The sequence below is a fragment of the Hylobates moloch genome, unplaced genomic scaffold, assembly GCF_009828535.3.
Source record: "Hylobates moloch isolate HMO894 unplaced genomic scaffold, HMol_V3 SCAFFOLD_9, whole genome shotgun sequence".
Taxonomy (NCBI): domain Eukaryota; kingdom Metazoa; phylum Chordata; class Mammalia; order Primates; family Hylobatidae; genus Hylobates; species Hylobates moloch.
This window is the reverse complement of record NW_026652284.1, coordinates 134,699-152,241: the sequence shown is the minus strand read 5'-3', so window position 1 is coordinate 152,241 and position 17,543 is coordinate 134,699. Positions and strand designations below refer to the sequence as shown.

Here is a 17,543-nt window from a genome sequence, read left to right as displayed (position 1 = left end):
AGGGCAAGACTCCGTCTCAAAAAAAAAAAAAAAAAAAAAAAAAAAGATCTGACTGGAGTTGAAGGGCAAGTGCTGGAGTGCAGTGGGGGAGTGTGACAAAGTGTTGGTGACTGGAGGCCCAGGAGGGCAGCGTGGAGGCTTCCAGCCTCTGCAGCCCTGTCTTCCCTTTGCAGATCAGGCTGGTCTGGAGTCAAGAAGGACTTCCTATTGTTGGGTAGGGGTAAGCAGAAGAAACCCACCAGCCCCCACAAACATCTACAGTCATTACTACAGGAGGATTCCACAGTTCCCGCGAGCTCTGAGCCCAGTTTGGAGAGCTGCTGGGAATTCATGCTGCTGCCTTGCCCCGGGTTAGGGGCACAAGGTGTGCCTTCCCCACCCCCCACTTTGAGCCAAGCTGTTGCAGCATGGCACCATCTTCAGACCAGAGCCACCTCCGGAGCACGCCCTCCTCTGGGCCAGTAGCCACTGCACCTCTCCTGCACCCCAGCCACTGGGGCTCCATCCTCATTCCACCAAGGCCACAGGGGTGGCTGAACACCACAGCCCCAGCTATGTGGAGCCTGGGCCCAGGATCGGCTGTGATTCTGGTCCTGCACAGCAGGAAAACCAGCCCCTGCCACTGCACTTCCAGCCAGAGGAACAGTCTGGCAGCCCCGACAGAACAAACCCATCTTTGAGCTGGCCAAATTGCTGCGCCATCTCTAGAGGGTGGGAACAGACCCCTGAGCTTCCTACCAGCTGACAGACATGCCTCCAGGCTGGTGAAGCAGTTACAGACCTGTGCCCAGGAACTGAGAAACAGCCCCATAGCACTAACCCCTTGCAGACAGGCCCGTGGCCTACCCAGTGGCCCTGGGCCAGCATTCAGGGTCTGAGAAACAGTTTCAGAGGCCGCCCTGGCAGGCATGTACCCAGGCTTCTCGAGCGCCTTGTGCTGAATCCTTGGTTTGAGAAGAAGCCCCATAGGCAGTGCCTGGGAGTCACAGGCCAGCTGAGCAGCCACAGTCCTGCATACTGGGCCTGCCAAACAGCCCTGAGAAAGAGCCTTGAAGACCACCCCCAGTAAACACACCCTCATGCCAGCCGAACAGCCCTCCACCCACATGCTAGGCCTCAGAAGCAGCCTCATGGGCTGCCACTGGCAGATACATACCTAGGGCTGCCAACAAGCCATGTGACCATGTCCCAGGACTGAGAAAGAGCCCCTTGAACTGTGCAGGCAGACATGCACCCAGGCTAGCAAAGCAGCCTTGTACCCACGTCCTGGGCCTGAGAAACAGCCTTATAGGTCGCCCCCAGCAAACATACTCCCAGGCGAGCAGAGAAGCCTGCGCTCATGTCCAAGGCTTGAGAAATGACCCTGTGGGCTGTCCTCATGGAGCCCCTGGCCAGAAAACCAGTCTTGTGCCCACATCCCAGGCCTGAGAAACAGCCCCTTGGGCCATTGCTGGCAGGCAGATAAGCCTATAGGCTGGCCAAGCAACCACATGCTCATGTTCCTGGCCAGAGTAACAGCCTGTGGTCCCAACCCGTGAGCCAGACCCCATCTTGGCCAAACCACTGTGTACATGCATGTACCCCTAATCTGAGAAACAGTCCAGCAGGCCCATCCCAGCAAAGCTGTGCTACTGTTTGTTTTCTGTTTTCGGACAGAGTCTTGCTTTGTCGCCCAGGTTGGAGTACAGTGGTATAATCTTGGCTCACTGCAACCTCCACCTTCCGGGTTCCAGTGATTCTTGTGCCTCAGCCTCCCAAGCAGCTGGGATTATAGGCATGTGCCACCACATCTAGCTAATTTTTATATTTTGGGTAGAGACACGGTTTCACCATGTTGGCCAGCCTGGTCTCAAACTTCCGGCCTCAAGTAATCCACCTGCCTTGGCTTCCGAAAGTGCTGGGATTGGCCGGGAGTGGTGGCTCACGCCTGCAATCCCAACACTTTCGGAGGCCGAGGTGGGTGGATTGCTTGAGGCTAGGAGTTCGAGATCAGCCTGACCAACATGGTAAAACCCCATCTCTACTAAAAATACAAAAATTAGCCAGGCGTGGTGGCACATGCCTGTAATCCCATCTACTCGAGAGGCTGAGGCAAGAGAATCACTTGAACCCAGGAGGCAGAGTCTGCAGTGAGCCAAGATCATGCCACTGCACTCCAGCCTGGGTAACAGAGCAAGACTCTGTCTCAAAACAGAAAGTGCTGGGATTACAGGCGTGAGCCACCATGCCCAGCCAATTGTGCCACTGTTGCCACAAACTCCCTTAGTGTAGGCCACTGAGGCACTTGCAAACATCACTAAAGTGGATTACAACTGAAGAAAGTACATGGAGGCTATACTACTGCATTCATCCAGAACCAAGGCCAATGCATCCCACTAAACCCACACCCCAAGACGCATTCATATGAATAACTCTTTACAAAACGTACTCTATAAAATTGGAAAAGGTGACTTTCCCACCAGATGTGTAGAAATCAATGTAGAAATACATCAAACATGAAAAAGCAAAGAAACATGACACCCCCCCAAAAAACCAATAATTCTCTAGTAAGAGACTACAATGATATAGGAAATGCCGGAAAAATAATTCAGAATTAAAATCTTAAGGAAACTGGGTGAGATACAAGAGAGTACAAATAAACATTCAACAAAATCAGGAAAAGAATGATTTGAATGAGAAATTCAACAGAAACAGATGTTTAACACACAGACAAATTTTACAGTGAAAGAATTCAATGAATGAGGCCAGGCATGGTGGCTCACGCCTGTAATCCCAGCACTTTGGGAGGCCAAGGCAGGCAGATCACCTGAGGTCAGGAGTTCGAGATCAGACTGGCCAATGTGGTGAAACCCCATCTCTACTAAAAACACAAAAAATTAGCCGGGTGTGGTGGCAGGTGCCTATAATCCCAGCTACTCAGGAGGCTGAAGCAGGAGAATCACTTGAGCCAGGGAGGCAGAGCTTGCAGTGAGCCTAGATTGCACCACTGCACTCCAGCCTGGGTGATAGGAGTAAAACCCTGTCTCAGAAAAAAAAAAAAAGGCAAATGATCTGAACAGACATTTCTCCAAAGTAATACAAATGGCCAAGAAATAGATGAAAAAATGCTCAGCATCACTAATTATTAGGGAAAATGCAAATCAGAACCACAATGAGGTATCATTTCACCCTAGTCAGGATGGCTATTTATCACAAAGACAAAAAATAACAAATGCTGGTGAGGATGTGGAGAAAAGGAAACTCTTACACAATGTTGGTGGGAATATAAACTAGTACAGACACTATGGAGAACAGTTTGGAGGTTCCTCAAAAAACTACAAATAGAACTACTATATGATATAGCAATCCCACTGGTGGGCATTTATACAAAGGAAAGGAAATCAGGATTATCAAAGAGACATCTGTACCCCCATGTTTACTGCAGCATTATTCACACAGCCAAGACATGCAATCAACCTAGGTGCCCAACAACAGATGAATGGGTAAAAAAATTGTGATATATATATATATCTCGAAGATAAAAAAGAATGAATCCTGTTGTTTGCAGCAACACTGATGGAAATGGTGGACATTATGTTAAGTGAAATAAGCCAGGAACAGAAAGTTAAACACTGCATGTTCTCACTCATGTGGTAGCTAAAAAATGTTGATCTCGTATTAGTAAAAAGTAGAACAGGATACCAGATGCTGGATTCTGTAGGGGGAAGGGAGAAAGAGGAAGATATTTGTTAAAGGATACAAACAGCTAGCTGGAAGGAATAAGTTCTAGTGCTCTGTATCACTATGGGATGACTATAGTTAATAATGTATTATAGAGTTGCACATAGCAAAGAGGATACTGAATGTCCCCAACATAAAGTAGTAGTAAATGTTTGAGATGATGGACGTGCTGATTATCCTGATCTGACCGCTATATATGTACTAAAACATCACTATGTACCCCATGAATATGTACAATTATTATGTCAATTTATAAAAATAATAAAAGAAAAGAAGTGGCAGGGAATTACTTTTTAAAGTTCCAGTCCTAAGGAATCCGGAGTGAGGAAAATGCATGTGGAACTTACTGTCACTGCCTTTTCAAACACAGCACTGAAAGTTTTCAACGAAGACAATCTTTTAAGAAATCAAGAGCAGCATGGTTACTAATTCAACCACGATGGTAATTACCACTGAAATAAGAGGGTTTGATGCCTTGCAAACTACAAAATAATTAGGTATCAGGATGACAAGAGCGAGTAAGGTCAGGTGTCCCAACACCAACGGAGACACAGGAAGATGGAACAGGTACCTCTGGCTCCTGCCTGGCAGGTGGTGCTCTCCGCACACTGCAGGTTCTTCAGCAGCTGCATCGACTTGCCAGCCATTATGATCTGCTTCAGGACAGGTTTGAGGAAGGACACCACGGTGTGCTGCCTGCTGGAGGGCCCCTGGTCACTGCCGGAACTCGCACTAGCGTTATCACTCATTTTTTCTTCATTTTCTGTCTTTTCTGATACGCTATATAACGTGTAAGTTGCATACCAGAAGTCTCTGTGATTAACTGGAACATTTTTGTTTCTAAAGAGATTCAAATGAATTTTAAACTCTTATTTCTCTTTCTTAAAAACAGCATACTTGTTCTAGTTTGTTGTTCAGACATTATAAAACATAATATTAATTATTAGTAAACTGAAGCAATCTTTAGGCAAAATGGGGCAGTTTTAATCTCATCTCAGTTTAAAGAGAAAAGTGAATAAATACTTTGAATAGTATAAGTAAAATTTAAGTAGAAATAGTTTCCTGAATTGGAATTATTTAAAATATGACCAATTTGGTCCTCTTTAGAAGTAGAATAAAAGTTTATCCATTTACCATCTCCTGTGAAACTAATCTGCAGACTTCTCTATCATTTTCCCTACAAAGATTCTTTTTTATTTATTTATTTTTTGAGACGGAGTTTCGCTCTTGTTGCCCAGGCTGGAGTGCAATGGTGCGATCTTGACTCACCGCAACCTCCGCCTCCCGGGTTCAAACAATTCTCCAGCCTCAGCCTCCCGAGTAGCTGAGATTACACGCACGCACCACTACGCCCGGCTAATTTTGTGCTTTTAGTAGAGACGGGGTTTCTCCATGTTGAGGCTGGTCTCGAACTCCTGACCTCAGGTGATCCACCCGCCTCAGCCTCCCAAAGTGCTGGGATTACAGGCGTGAGCCACCGTGCCCGGCCTCTACAAAGATTCTTAACTGGACTACTTTTAACAATAAAATGATGGTCACTCATCACCCTAGAAGAACAGTCAGAGTCTCATTTTTCACAAAAATTCTCATGTGAGATTGATGAATCAGAACACAGTGACAGACATGAGACTGAGTTAAAGGAAGGGTCAGTTCACTTATGTGAGCATTGCATACATATTGCTACCCTTCCAGAACACTAAAGACTTAAAGTTATCCTTCCTGATGAGTTCAATGGATAGCTATCAATAGAAACCATGTATCTAAATATACTGCATACTTTAAAATTGGATTAAAAGAGTACAAATAGCTCTACATTGTTTATACGATTCTGTTCAGAAAAATCAACTAACTGAGGGGAAATTGTCATAAATGGATTAAGATTTTCCTTGTTTTGTTCAATATTATACTAAGATAAAAGAAATCAGTAAATAATTCAGAGAAATAAATATATTAGAGGTATACTCTGTTATATTTCTGTATCTCTTTACTGATAATTTACAATGGAAATAGCTGAAACCATCTGATATCATCTAAACTCATTTTATGGGAAGCAGTGTGTACTAGCTAGCCATAAATATACTATCATACAAAAATATAATTTGCTTAAGAAAAGTTGTGGGCTGACAAAACTTGGACAAAGATATTTCTAATCAGCTGGTATTACTGATGCCTTCCGTAAAAATGAAATAGAACTTGCCTATGATGACGACAAGTTCTGTGATGTGAACTGTGCTTTCTCAGTACTGTTTGAAACTAACGAAAGCATTTGATTTTCATGGGGAGGAAAGTGGTGATGCCAGCTCCCAGTGACCTTGTGCTCTGCTGCAGCTCACCTCTGGATGATGAACTCCCTGGCGCCATCCCACAGGTGCCCATGCACAATCCACTCGTCCACCGTCTGCAGGTAAGGCCGCACCGTTTCCACCCAGAGAGAGAACAGGAGGGAGACCTGAGGCAGAGAGTGTGCATGGTCAGCTCTCAGGTCTCCCTGGTCACTAGGATAAAAGGAGGTTTAAACATTTCTGAAATCCTTTAAAAAGGTGATCAGATTTCTATGTTTTTTGGGGCACAAAGAAATTAAAAATCCAAAAACATACACTATAAAATCCTTATGAAAAACTCACCTAAATGCTGGGCACGGTGGCTCACGCCTGTGATCCCAGCACTTTGGGAGGCCGAGGTGGGCGGATCACCTGAGGTAAGAGATCGAGACCATCCTGGCCAACATGGTGAACCCCCTCTCTACTAAAAATACAAAAATTAGCTGGGCATGGTGATGCACACCTGTAGTCCTGGCTACTTGGGAGGCTGAGGGAGGAGAATTGCTTGAATTTGGCAGGTGGAGGTTGCAATGAGCCAAGATCACGCCACTACACTCCAGCCTGGCGACAGAGTGACACTGTCTCCAAACAAAAAAAAAAGAAAAAAGAAAAACTCACCTAAATATGGGATGATCATATTGTTTGTAGTCCAGACTGGGAAACTTGAGAGTGAAAGTGACACAGAGGCAGCAGGTGAATCCTGAGACAGCCCAGGCAAGCGAACAAGGTTTCCCTATCTAAATCCTATTACTAGCAAAGCATCCATTAAGAATGAGGAAATTGGCTGGGCATGGTGGCTCACGCTTGTAATCCCAGCACTTTGGGAGGCTGAGGCGGGCAGATCACAAGGTCAGGAGTTTCAGACCAGCCTGGCCAATATGGTAAAACCCCGTCTCTATTAAAAAAAAAAATACAGCTGGGTGCGGTGGCTCATGCCTGTAATCCCAGCACTTTGGGAGGCCGAGGTGGGCCGATCAGGGGGTCAGGAGTTCAAGACCAGCCTGGCCAACATGGTGAAACCCCATCTCTATTAAAAATACAAAAATTAGATGGGCATGGTGGCAGGCACCTGTAATCCCAGCTACTCAGGAGGCTGAGGCAGGAGAATAGTTTAAACCCAGGAGACGGAGGTTGCAGTAAGCCAAGATCGCGACATTGTACTCCATCCTGGGTGACAGGGCGAGACTCCATCTCAAACAAAAAACAAAAAGCCCCCAAAAAATTAGCCAGGCATGGTGATGTGCGCCTGTAGTCCCAGCTACTCAGGGGGCTGAGGCAGAAGAATCGCTTGAATGCAGGAGATGGAGGTTGCAGTGAGCCGAGATTGCACCACTGGACTCCAGCCTGGGCGACTGAGCGAGACGAGACTGTCTCAAAAAAAAAAAAAAAAAAAAAAGAAGGAAAGAATGGGGAAATTACTTCATTCCACCAGTTCTCAGAGAACAAAAATGGCAGTGGTGAGAGAAAATCAATCTCCTTTATACTGAAATGCAATATTGGCTGGGCGCGTGGCTCATGCCTGTAGTCCCAGTACTTCGGGGGGCCGAGGCAGGTGGATTGCCTGAGCTCAGGAGTTCAAGACCAGCCTGGGCAACATGGTGAAACCCCCATCTCTACTAAAATACAAAAAAACACAAAAAATTAGCTGGGTGTGGCAGCGTGCACCTGTAGTCTCAGCTACTTGAGAGGCTGAGGCAGGAGAATCGCTTGAACCTGGGAGGTGGAGGTTGCAGTGAGCCGAGATTGTGCAACTGCACTCCAGGCTGGCAACAAAGCAAGACTACATCTCAAAAAAAAAAAAAAAAAAAAGAAAAAAAAAAAGAAATATGGTATTAAATTGGTGTGAAAAAAAGTTATACCAACAAACTAGAAAATATACCTAATGTACATACCCCAATAAGACTGTAGCATTCTAAATTACAGCCTCTAGTTAGATTTTTATTTTTATATCTATATATTGTTTGAGACGGGGTCTTGGTCTGTTACCCAAGCTGGAGTGCGGTGGCGCAAACATGGCTCACTGCAGCCTTGACCTTCCACACTCAAGCAATCTTCCTGCCTTAGCCTCTCGAGTACCTGGGACCATAGGCATGTGCCTCCAGAGATGGCTACTTTTTTTGAGACAGAGTCTCGCTCTATTGCCCAGGCTGGAGTGTAGTGGTGTGATCTCGGTTCACTGCATCCTCCTGGGTTCAAGTGATTCTCCTGCCTCAGCCTCCTGAGTAGCTGGGACTACAGGTGTTCGCCATCACGCTAGGCTAATGTTTGTATTTTTAGTAGACACGGGATTTCACCATGTTGGCCAGGCTGGTCTCGAATTCCTGGTGTCAGCACACCTGGCTACTTTAAAAATACTTTGTAGAGACAGGGTCTCAGTATGTTGCCCAGGCTGGTCTCAAATTCCTGGGCTCAAGTGATCCTCTCACCTCAGACTCATATGTAGCTGGGACTACAGGCATGAGCCACTATGCCTGGCCTAGATTTGTATTTTTTTAAATACAATATAAAATATGTAACAGAAAATTTATCATCTTAACTGTATATTTTTAAAAATTTTAATTTAACTTATTTTTTAAAGACAGAGTCTTACTATGTTGCCCAGGCAAGTCTCAAACTCCTGGGCTCAATGAATCCTCCCGCCTCGGCCTCCCAAAGTGTCGGGATTACAGGCATGAGCCACTGTGCCTGACCCTCCCCATTTTTAAGTTCAGAGATTTTAAGTACATTCATATCGTTGTGACAAATCTCCAGAACTTTTTCATGTTATAAAACTGAAACTCTGTACCCACTAAACAACAGCTCCCCATTCCCCAGCCCTTGGTAACCAGCATTCCACTTTGTTTCTGTGGATGTGTCTACTTCAGCTATCTCATGTCATGTTAGTTACATGTTAGTGTTTATGTAAGAAAGCATTATTGTAAATATCTATACACATCGGGTAGGTACTTCTCACAGCTTGCCTTGTCCTTGCCTCATCCTTCTGAGGATCTTGGCAATTAGAGCTGAAAAGCCAGTTTCCTACAGCCTCAAATTTGGAAGCTAATTTAAAAACTCTGAACCGTCTGATGAGTCACCCTTCAAGTATCATTTAACAAGGAACCTCGATCAGCTGTCTACCACTCCGCTGCTGTGAGTCTCACATACAGTTTGCTCAGAGGCTTCTCCAACATTGTCATATTCAAGAATGGCCTTATACAGGGTGTTGAGCAGGTGAGAGGCCCGGACGACATTTCGAGTATCAGGTGGGACTTCCGCTACTCCAGTACTAAACACTTTGTGCAGAACCTTGAGCTGAGCCAATCGAGGTGCCAACTTGTCCACCACTATTGCAAGAGTTATTGTAGTATCTGCAAATATCAATAAATCAAACTCAACAGCAAGGAAAAATACATGCATCTAAAATGTGACATAAATGCTGGCAAATCATCAGGCTTATGGACAGGCAGGGCAAAATGGAGGACGGTGGATTTTAATCTCACACCACAAGGACCTAATTTCCCTAAGGAAGAACTCCTGCAAGTCACGGAGAAAAAGACAACTCAGCAGAAAAATAATGTATAAAGGAACTGACAGTTCATAAAAAAGGAATGATGAGTGATTCTAAAACATACAGAAAGTCAGTTGGCCTTACTTATAATAAAAGAATGCAAATTAAAATTACACTAGGTAAAACAAAACACCTCCCAATGGGCTAATGTTACAGTGAGGGGTGAGGGAGGCTGTGCCTACAAAGGGCTGCACAAGCAAGCTCCTGCGAGGCGATGGCACAGCTGTGACCTGGACATGGAAGTGCCTATGTGGAGCTAGACATGTGATAAAAAGGACCGGAACTATACATGAAGATACCACACCCACCCCTGTTCAAAGCAAGTTCCTGCGACACTGGTGAAACCGTGTCAGGTCTGCAGTTTGGCTAATGTGCTGTGTCAATGTCAGTTTCCCAGTTTTGACCATGTACTGTCACTACGTAAGGTTTTGCCACTGGGGGAAGCAAGGTCATGGGAACACAGGGCCTCTCTGTACTATTTGTTGTGGTAGTTCAAAACGAAATTTAAGGTGAAAAACGCTACATGGGTTACCATTTTACAGCTGTCATACTGGTGAAGACCAAGACGTCTGATAACACACAGATGGCAAGAGTGTGAGGAAACAGGTATTCATCTACATGGCTCACAAGAGTAAAAATGTATTTACCTACACCTCCCCATAAAGTGGCAAAACTTAGGAAAATCACACATGACCCAGCAATTCCATTTATAAGAACCTACCCCACATGGTCGGATGCAGTATAATCCCAGCTTGTGCCTGTAATCCCAGCATTTTGGGAGGCCAAGGTGGGCGGATCACCTGAGACCAGGAGTTAGAGCCAGCCTGGTCAACATAGTGAAGGCCTGTCTCTACTGAGAATACAAAAATTAGCTGGGGATGGTGGCAGGTGCCTGTAACCAGTTACTCGGGAGGCTGAGGCAGGAAAATCACATGAACCCAGGAGGCGGAGCTTGCAGTGAGCAGAGATCGTGCCACTGCACTCCAGCCTAGGTGAGAGCGAGACTCCGTCTCACAAAAAAAAAAAAAAAAGAATCTACCCTACAGATAACTCACTGCCTGTGTACGATTATGGATATGTAGAAGTGATTATCACTGCAGCACTACTGGCAATAGCAAAAGCCTGGGAACAACCTAAATCCACTAAGGGGACTGGGCTATGATACAACCATATGATGAAACACTCAATTTGTAAAAAGGAAAACAGAAGCTCTTCACATATGTATGGTATTATCCTCAAAATTTAAATTAGAAAAATTTGAAGAGAGCAGTGTAACGACTGCTAGGTATGCATATATGTATATGCACTGCTTGTGTATGTTGAAACTCTTTCTGGAAGGATGCATAAGAAGCCGAGAACTGACTGGCTGGGGTACTGGTGCAGGAAGAATAATTTAGATTTTTCATTCTAAATCCTCTGTAATTTTTTGATTTTGAGAGATATGAATGGCTTAAAAATACAAATTTAAAATAATTTTAAAAATGAAGCATTCACGAGAACTACTTATTTGCTAGCTAGGCAACTTTCAAATCTTATATAATGAAAAATCGAAATGGCATTCAAATCATGAGTTATGTGTAGTATAAGTAAAGACAAAGAACATTTAATACCATTATTGATGATGCACTTCTCAATTTCTGCAAGTTCCTCTTTGAAACTAATGAAATATTTGTACAGGGCCCACATGAAAGCCTGGTAAGTTCTAAAGGGAGCTTCAGTTGACTTCTTAGGAACAGACCCACTTCCAGGCAGCATGCTCTCGGAACTGTGTCCCATGACTTCATCAATGAACTCCTGGAGTCGAAACACAACCTGGCCATATGCTGCTATTTGTTCCAGCACAGATCGTAAACAGCTCTACAACAGAAGCAAACTGCAATTATTCAAAGGTGGTCTTCTGTAAACATTCAAATTCATTTCCCTCTCACTGTAAAATATTTATTTTGCAATTGTTTTAAACAGTATGTTTAGGAGAAGACAAAGTAATAAAATGATTAATATTTATAGTTTTATACCCAAAGGAAAAAGAGTGAACAATAATTTCAATAGAGTAGAGAATTATGGCTTATATTTTTAAAAAACATACATAAGGTAAATGTACTTAAAGCAAAAAAATTACAGCATATAACTTTCACAATACAGAATGACAAATAAAAAGCAGAAAATGCAAACTGAAATTAAATGTCCCAAACAATATTAAGGAATTCTCCAAGTACTGTAAAGATGCACAACTCAATTTTTCTTTTTGGATATTAAATATTTTTAAGTTAGCTTTTTTTTGCATGTGAGGAAGCAAGAACGAGTTCAACAGTAATTTTAATATTGTAAAATGTTCTAAAATTATATTACCACAGTTTACATAAATCCTATTTCTTAAATTACCATAAATACAAATAACTTACATGTGTTAAATGAGTTACTATAATATTGTTTCTCACAGTTACCTTCCCATCTATCAACTGAAATATAAAGAGCTTTTTCACTCCTGAAAGTAACCTGAAATGAGATTAAAAAAAAAAAAGACGAGTGTACTTTAAGTCTAGAAAAATATTCACGACAGTATGCCCAGGACATTTTTTTTTTTTTTTGACAGGGACTCACTTTGTCACCCACCTAGGCTGGAGTGCAGCAGCATGATCACAGCTCACTGGAGCCACAACCCTCCTGGGTTCAAGTGATTCTGCAGCCTCAGCCTCTCCAGTAGCTGGGACTACAGGTGCATGTCACCATGCCTGGCTAATTTTTGCATTTTTTGTAGAGATGGGGTTTCACCATGTTGCCCAGGCTGGTCTCGAACTCCTGAGCTCAAGTGATCCACCCGCCTTGGCCTCCCACAGTGCTGGGATTACAGGTGTGAGCCACCATGCCCCACCTCAGGAAATTTTTATTAAATATTCAGAATTAGGGGGCAAAAAGGTCAGATACTAAGAAAATGGAAGAATCAGTCTTTTCATCTGATTACCCTAAGACTCAAGATATTTCAACATCATCTTAGAAGTCCAAAACATGTTGTCAAAGCATCTCCCCCATATACTTGACGACCCAAAGAGATCTTCCTATTTCTAAGAATGCGAGCATGTCAATATCATACTTTACAGTGAGAGCACCAGGACTTGGAATTTCAGTAGTAACAGCACCATGTGCCGCATCAGATTCCTGGCTTCCAGGTACGGGCACAGGCCCTCATTGATATACTCCGCCTATTAAGAATAGTCACTAGCTGCTGGCGCGGTGGCTCACGCCTGTAATCCCAGCATTTTGGGAGGCCAAGGCGGGTGGATCATGAGGTCAGGAGATCTAGACCATCTTGGCTAACACAGTGAAACCCCGTCTCCACTAAAAAAGTAAAAATTAGCAAGGCGTGGTGGCGGGTTCCTGTAGTCTCAGCTACTCTGGAGGCTGCAGCAGGAGAATGGCGTGAACCCGGGAGGTGGAGCTTGCAGTGAGCTGAGATAGAGCCACTGCACTCCAGCCTGGGCAACAGAGTGAGATTCTGTCTCAAAAAAAAAAAAAAAAAAAAAAAAAAAGGCAGTAGCAAATGTTGCTTTAAACTCCGGTGTTAAAGAAGAGATGGACTAATCTAAGTAAATTATATGCTAAATTATTTAAAATGAAAATGAAGTAATTATATCAAACTCTCTCAATCTCCACAGTCAAATCTGGTCTGAACTTCACACCTAATGGACCGTTTCTAGTCTGCATGTGAAAATGCTTGAAAAGTTTCCTTTAATAAAAGTTTTTGCTTCTCAGTAATCAAGTCTCATAAAGACTATTAATTAAATGAATACATCTTACCATAGGGTTTCCCGAATAACCTGAGTCTCAGTAACCAAAACCCTGTCATCTGGAACATACAATGGATCACTGCTGTACAAGTGTTGGTCCCTATGAGACAGCAAACATAACTGTCAATGTACAGGTTTCTAAGTAAGTAAATAACTTATCTCAAAAAATATTCGCAATTTAGTGCTAACTTAAGTAGCAATCAATTAGCAAGTACACATAATAAATGGCTTAAATGCCCCCTATATTTTCGTGTCAATCAGAATACTCTGAGAAACACTTTCAGAACAATTGCAATTGTTATGTTTATTGCTGATTTAGGCAAATGTTTACAACTATGTAATGTTGTTTTCTGGAAAACAATATGTGTATTTTTGCAGTAAGTATAACAAAACAGATATCAAATAATGCCCTAATATATACCAATCCATTTACATTGAAATTAACAACAAAAAATGGAAAGAGACTATAATTAAATAATATAATTTAATGATTTTCAATAACAAATAATTAAAAACTATTCAACTAGAATTTTCAACACCAGCCAGGTGTGCTGGCTCACACCTGTAATTCCAGCACTTTGGGAGGCTGAGGCAGGTGGATCACTTGAACACAGGAGTTCGAGACCAGCCTGGCCAACATGGTAAAACCCCATCTCTACTAAAACTATAAAAATTAGCTGGGCATGGTGGCGTGCACCTATAACCCCAGCTACTTGGGAGGCTGAAGGACGAGAATTGCCGGAAACCAGGAGGCAGAGGTTACAGAGTTACAATGATTATGCCACTGCACTCCAGCCAGGGTGACAGAGCGAGACTGTCTCCCCCTGCAAAAAAAGTAAAATAAAATAAAAAATAAAAAATTAGTTGGGTGAGGTCAAGACTGCAGTGAGCCGAGATCTCACCACTGCACTGCAGTCTGGGCAACTAGAGTGAGACTCTGTCTCCAAAGAAAAAGAATTGTCAAAACAAAAACAAGTTCAAATTTCAGGGAAGAACTTGATTTAAGTCACACATCAAAGCCAAATGTTTAAACATCAAAGTTTCTTCTATCATCACATTAAATGAAAACTTCAGCTTCTTACCAGACAGCAGCTAAATTAGAGTGCAAATGTAAACTATGAGGAAACTGGGAGGGCCTGGCAGTCCAGTACTGATGGACCACATGATGTTCCAGCCAGCTTCGGTCATCGGGCTCATCTGCTTGAAAGAAATGTAATCAGTTTGAGTTAACAACAACAAAATACTGGGTCACAATACCCGGACTTACAGCTCCATTCAAACATATAGTCAAAAATGGCTTTTTAAAAATAACAGCTACCTAACATTTATGTATATATGATCATTTATTTTAAACCACATATATCTGCTGGGTTCTATGGCTCACACATATGCCCTCTGGGAAGCCAGGGTGGGATGACCACTTGAATCCAGGAGTTCAAGACCAGCCTGGGCAACAAAGTATGACCCCCATCTCTACAAAAAATACAAAAAAATTAGCCAGGGATAGTGGCATGTGCTTGTTCTCGGGAGGCTGACACCAGAGGGGACTGGTTGAGCCAAGAAGTTGAGGCTGCAGTGAGCTGAGATCATGCCACTACGCTCCAGCCTGGATGACACAGTGAGACCCTATCCCAAAAAACAAAGTAAAATAAAATAAAACCACACATATAGAAACACATACTAAATTTAATTAAATGAATGTAATTGACTAGAAAGTAAAAAAAAAAAAAAATTGCCACATACATAAAAAGATATAAATGGTATATGTTAATTGTCCAATAACCATTAAGGAAATTGAAATGGTAACCAAAGACCTTCCCAACCACTCCTAAAGTCTCGGGACTGGTGCTAAATTTTGAAGGATTAGATAACCTCTATCTTATACAAGTTGTTTGAAAAAGCAGAAAAAGAGAAAGCCATCTAACATTTTATGAGGCTAATATAACAGTGATGCTTTAAACTAGATAAAGACAGGATACATGTAATTCATCAAAGAATAAAGATGAAAAATCCTACATTAAAAAAGAGCTAACCTGCTGGGCTCAGTGGCTCACACCTGCAATCCCAGCCTGGGCTGGTCTCAAACATAGTGAGACCTCATCTCTACAAAAAAGTAACAGTTAGCTGGGTGTGGTGGCATGCACCAGAAGTCCCAGCTTCTTAGGAGGCTGAGGTGGGAGGATACCTTGAGCCCAGGAGGTTGAGGCTGGAGTGAGCTGTGATCATGCTACTGCACTCCAGCCTGGGTGACAGAGCAGGACCCGGTCTTAAAAAAAAAAGCAAATCCAAAATTGAACCCGATCTAAAAATGTACTAAAAAATAACATGATCAAGCAAGTTTAGGTGAAGAATTCAAGGATAATTCAATATCGATGTATTATTAGGATAAAAGAGAAAAGTTATGAGATTATCTCATGGATAAATAATAGCATTTAATAAAAATTCAACATTTATTTATGATTAAAGACGTCTAGAAAAAAAAAGGAATAGAAGGAAATTGTCTTAATTTGATAAAGGCCACATACCCCGAACTGATACCAAACAACCATCACACTTAACAGAGGAGTTTCAGGTAAAACCCCCTAGTCATCCGGGAAGCCCACTCCTATGAGCTGTTGCTTCTGCTACGGACTAGAGGGTTGGGCTGGTGGGCCAGAAAAGAGATTTGATTATCATGTCACAGAGAAGATACAGGCATAAGAACTAGCAGGAAGAGATAAAACCATCAATATTCGCAGATGATACTAATCATCTGTATAAGAAACCAAATGAATCAACAAACTATTATGAGAATTCGGCAAAAATGCTGCATATAAGGACAACTTACAGAAAGCAGTTATTATTTCTTCTACATCAGGAATAAACAAAAGAGGCAACATTCACAAAAATAAAAACTATAACATATGTAGAAATTAACAAATGAACACTCGAGATCTTTAAAAAAAAAATTCCAAACTCTAATAAAAGATAAAAATTACAATAAATGTAGCTATTATTATGTTAAGGCAATCAAGCCTCCCCAAATTAGATCTATAAATTCTCTGCAATCCCAATAAAAACTCCAGCTGGATTATTTATTTATTTATTTATTTATTTTTTTGAGATAAAGTTTTGCTCTTGTTGCCCAGGCTGGAGTGCAATGGTGTGATCTTGGCTCACTGCAACCTCCACCTGCTGGGTTCAAGCGATTCTCCTGCTTCAGCCTCCCAAGTAGCTGGGATTACAGGCGTGCGCCACTACACCTAGCTAATTTTGTATTTTCAGTAGACGTGGGGTTTCACCATGTTGGTCAGGCTGGTCTTGAACTCCTGACCTCAAGTGATCCACCCAGCTCGGCCTCCCAAAGTGCTGGGATTACAGGCGTAAGCCACTGCGCTTGGCCTTTTTTTTTCTTTAAAGTTTACCATCCTGCTTCTAAAATGTCTAAAGAAGAACAGAAGTTCACAAATAGCTAAGCCAATTTTGAAAAAGAGCAGTGGTTCACATCTGTAATCCCCGCACTTTGGGAGGCAGAGGCTGGTGATCAGTTGAGGTCAGGAATTTGAGACCAGCCTGGCCAACATGGTGAAACCCTATCTCTACTAAAAATACAAAAATTAGCTGAGTGTGGTGGTGCATGCCTGTAATCCCAGCTACTTGGGAAGCTGAGGCAGGAGAATTGTTTGAACCTGGGAGACGGAGTTTATAGTGAGGTGAGATCATGCTACTGTACGTAGCCTGGGCGACAGAGTGAGACTCCATCTCAAAAAAGAGGGGTGGGGGGCGAAGAGCAAAGTGGGCTGGGCATGGTGGCTCACACCTGTAATCCCAGCACTTTGGGAGGCAGAGGTGGGGTAATTGCTTGAGTCTAGGAGTTTGAGACTAGCCTGGGCAACATGGTGAAACCCTGTCTCTACAATAAATACAAAAATTAGCTGGGTATGGTGGCACTCACCTGTACTTCCAGCTACTCAGGAGGCTGAGGTGGGAGGATTGCTTGAGGCCAGGAGGTGGAGGTTACAGTGAGCTAAGATTGTGCCACTGCACTCTAGCCTGGGAAACAGAGTGAGACCCTTGTCTCCAAAAAAAAGAAAAGGAGCCAAGTGATTCTCCTGCCTCAGCCTCCCAAGTAGCTGAGAGGAAACTTGCCATCTATGTATTAAGACATAATACTACAAAGCCACATAAATA

The 17,543-nt window shown here is 42.9% G+C and overlaps 1 protein-coding gene across 9 annotated transcripts in view; it reads right to left on the bottom strand.

The window, feature by feature from the left end:
• The window catches only part of TUBGCP5 (tubulin gamma complex component 5), a 50,862-nt gene that overhangs the window by 23,742 nt on the left and 9,577 nt on the right, over positions 1 to 17,543 (bottom strand). For 6 of the 9 annotated variants that reach the window (XR_004370778.2, XM_032758532.2, XM_058443947.1 and 3 more), the window contains 7 exons: positions 14,456 to 14,573; positions 13,384 to 13,473; positions 11,991 to 12,084; positions 11,199 to 11,445; positions 9,186 to 9,388; positions 6,054 to 6,169; positions 4,292 to 4,560 (listed from right to left, as the gene is read on the bottom strand). Coding sequence is in view for 8 of the 9 variants with exons in the window: in XM_032758532.2 (XP_032614423.1) it covers positions 4,292 to 4,560; positions 6,054 to 6,169; positions 9,186 to 9,388; positions 11,199 to 11,445; positions 11,991 to 12,084; positions 13,384 to 13,473; positions 14,456 to 14,573 (1,137 nt within the window). In the remaining variant the exon portion in view is untranslated. The remainder of the gene's footprint in view (positions 1 to 4,291; positions 4,561 to 6,053; positions 6,170 to 9,185; positions 9,389 to 11,198; positions 11,446 to 11,990; positions 12,085 to 13,383; positions 13,474 to 14,455; positions 14,574 to 17,543) is intronic. The other 3 variants (XM_032758525.2, XM_032758530.2, XM_032758527.2) reach the window with 2 other exon arrangements.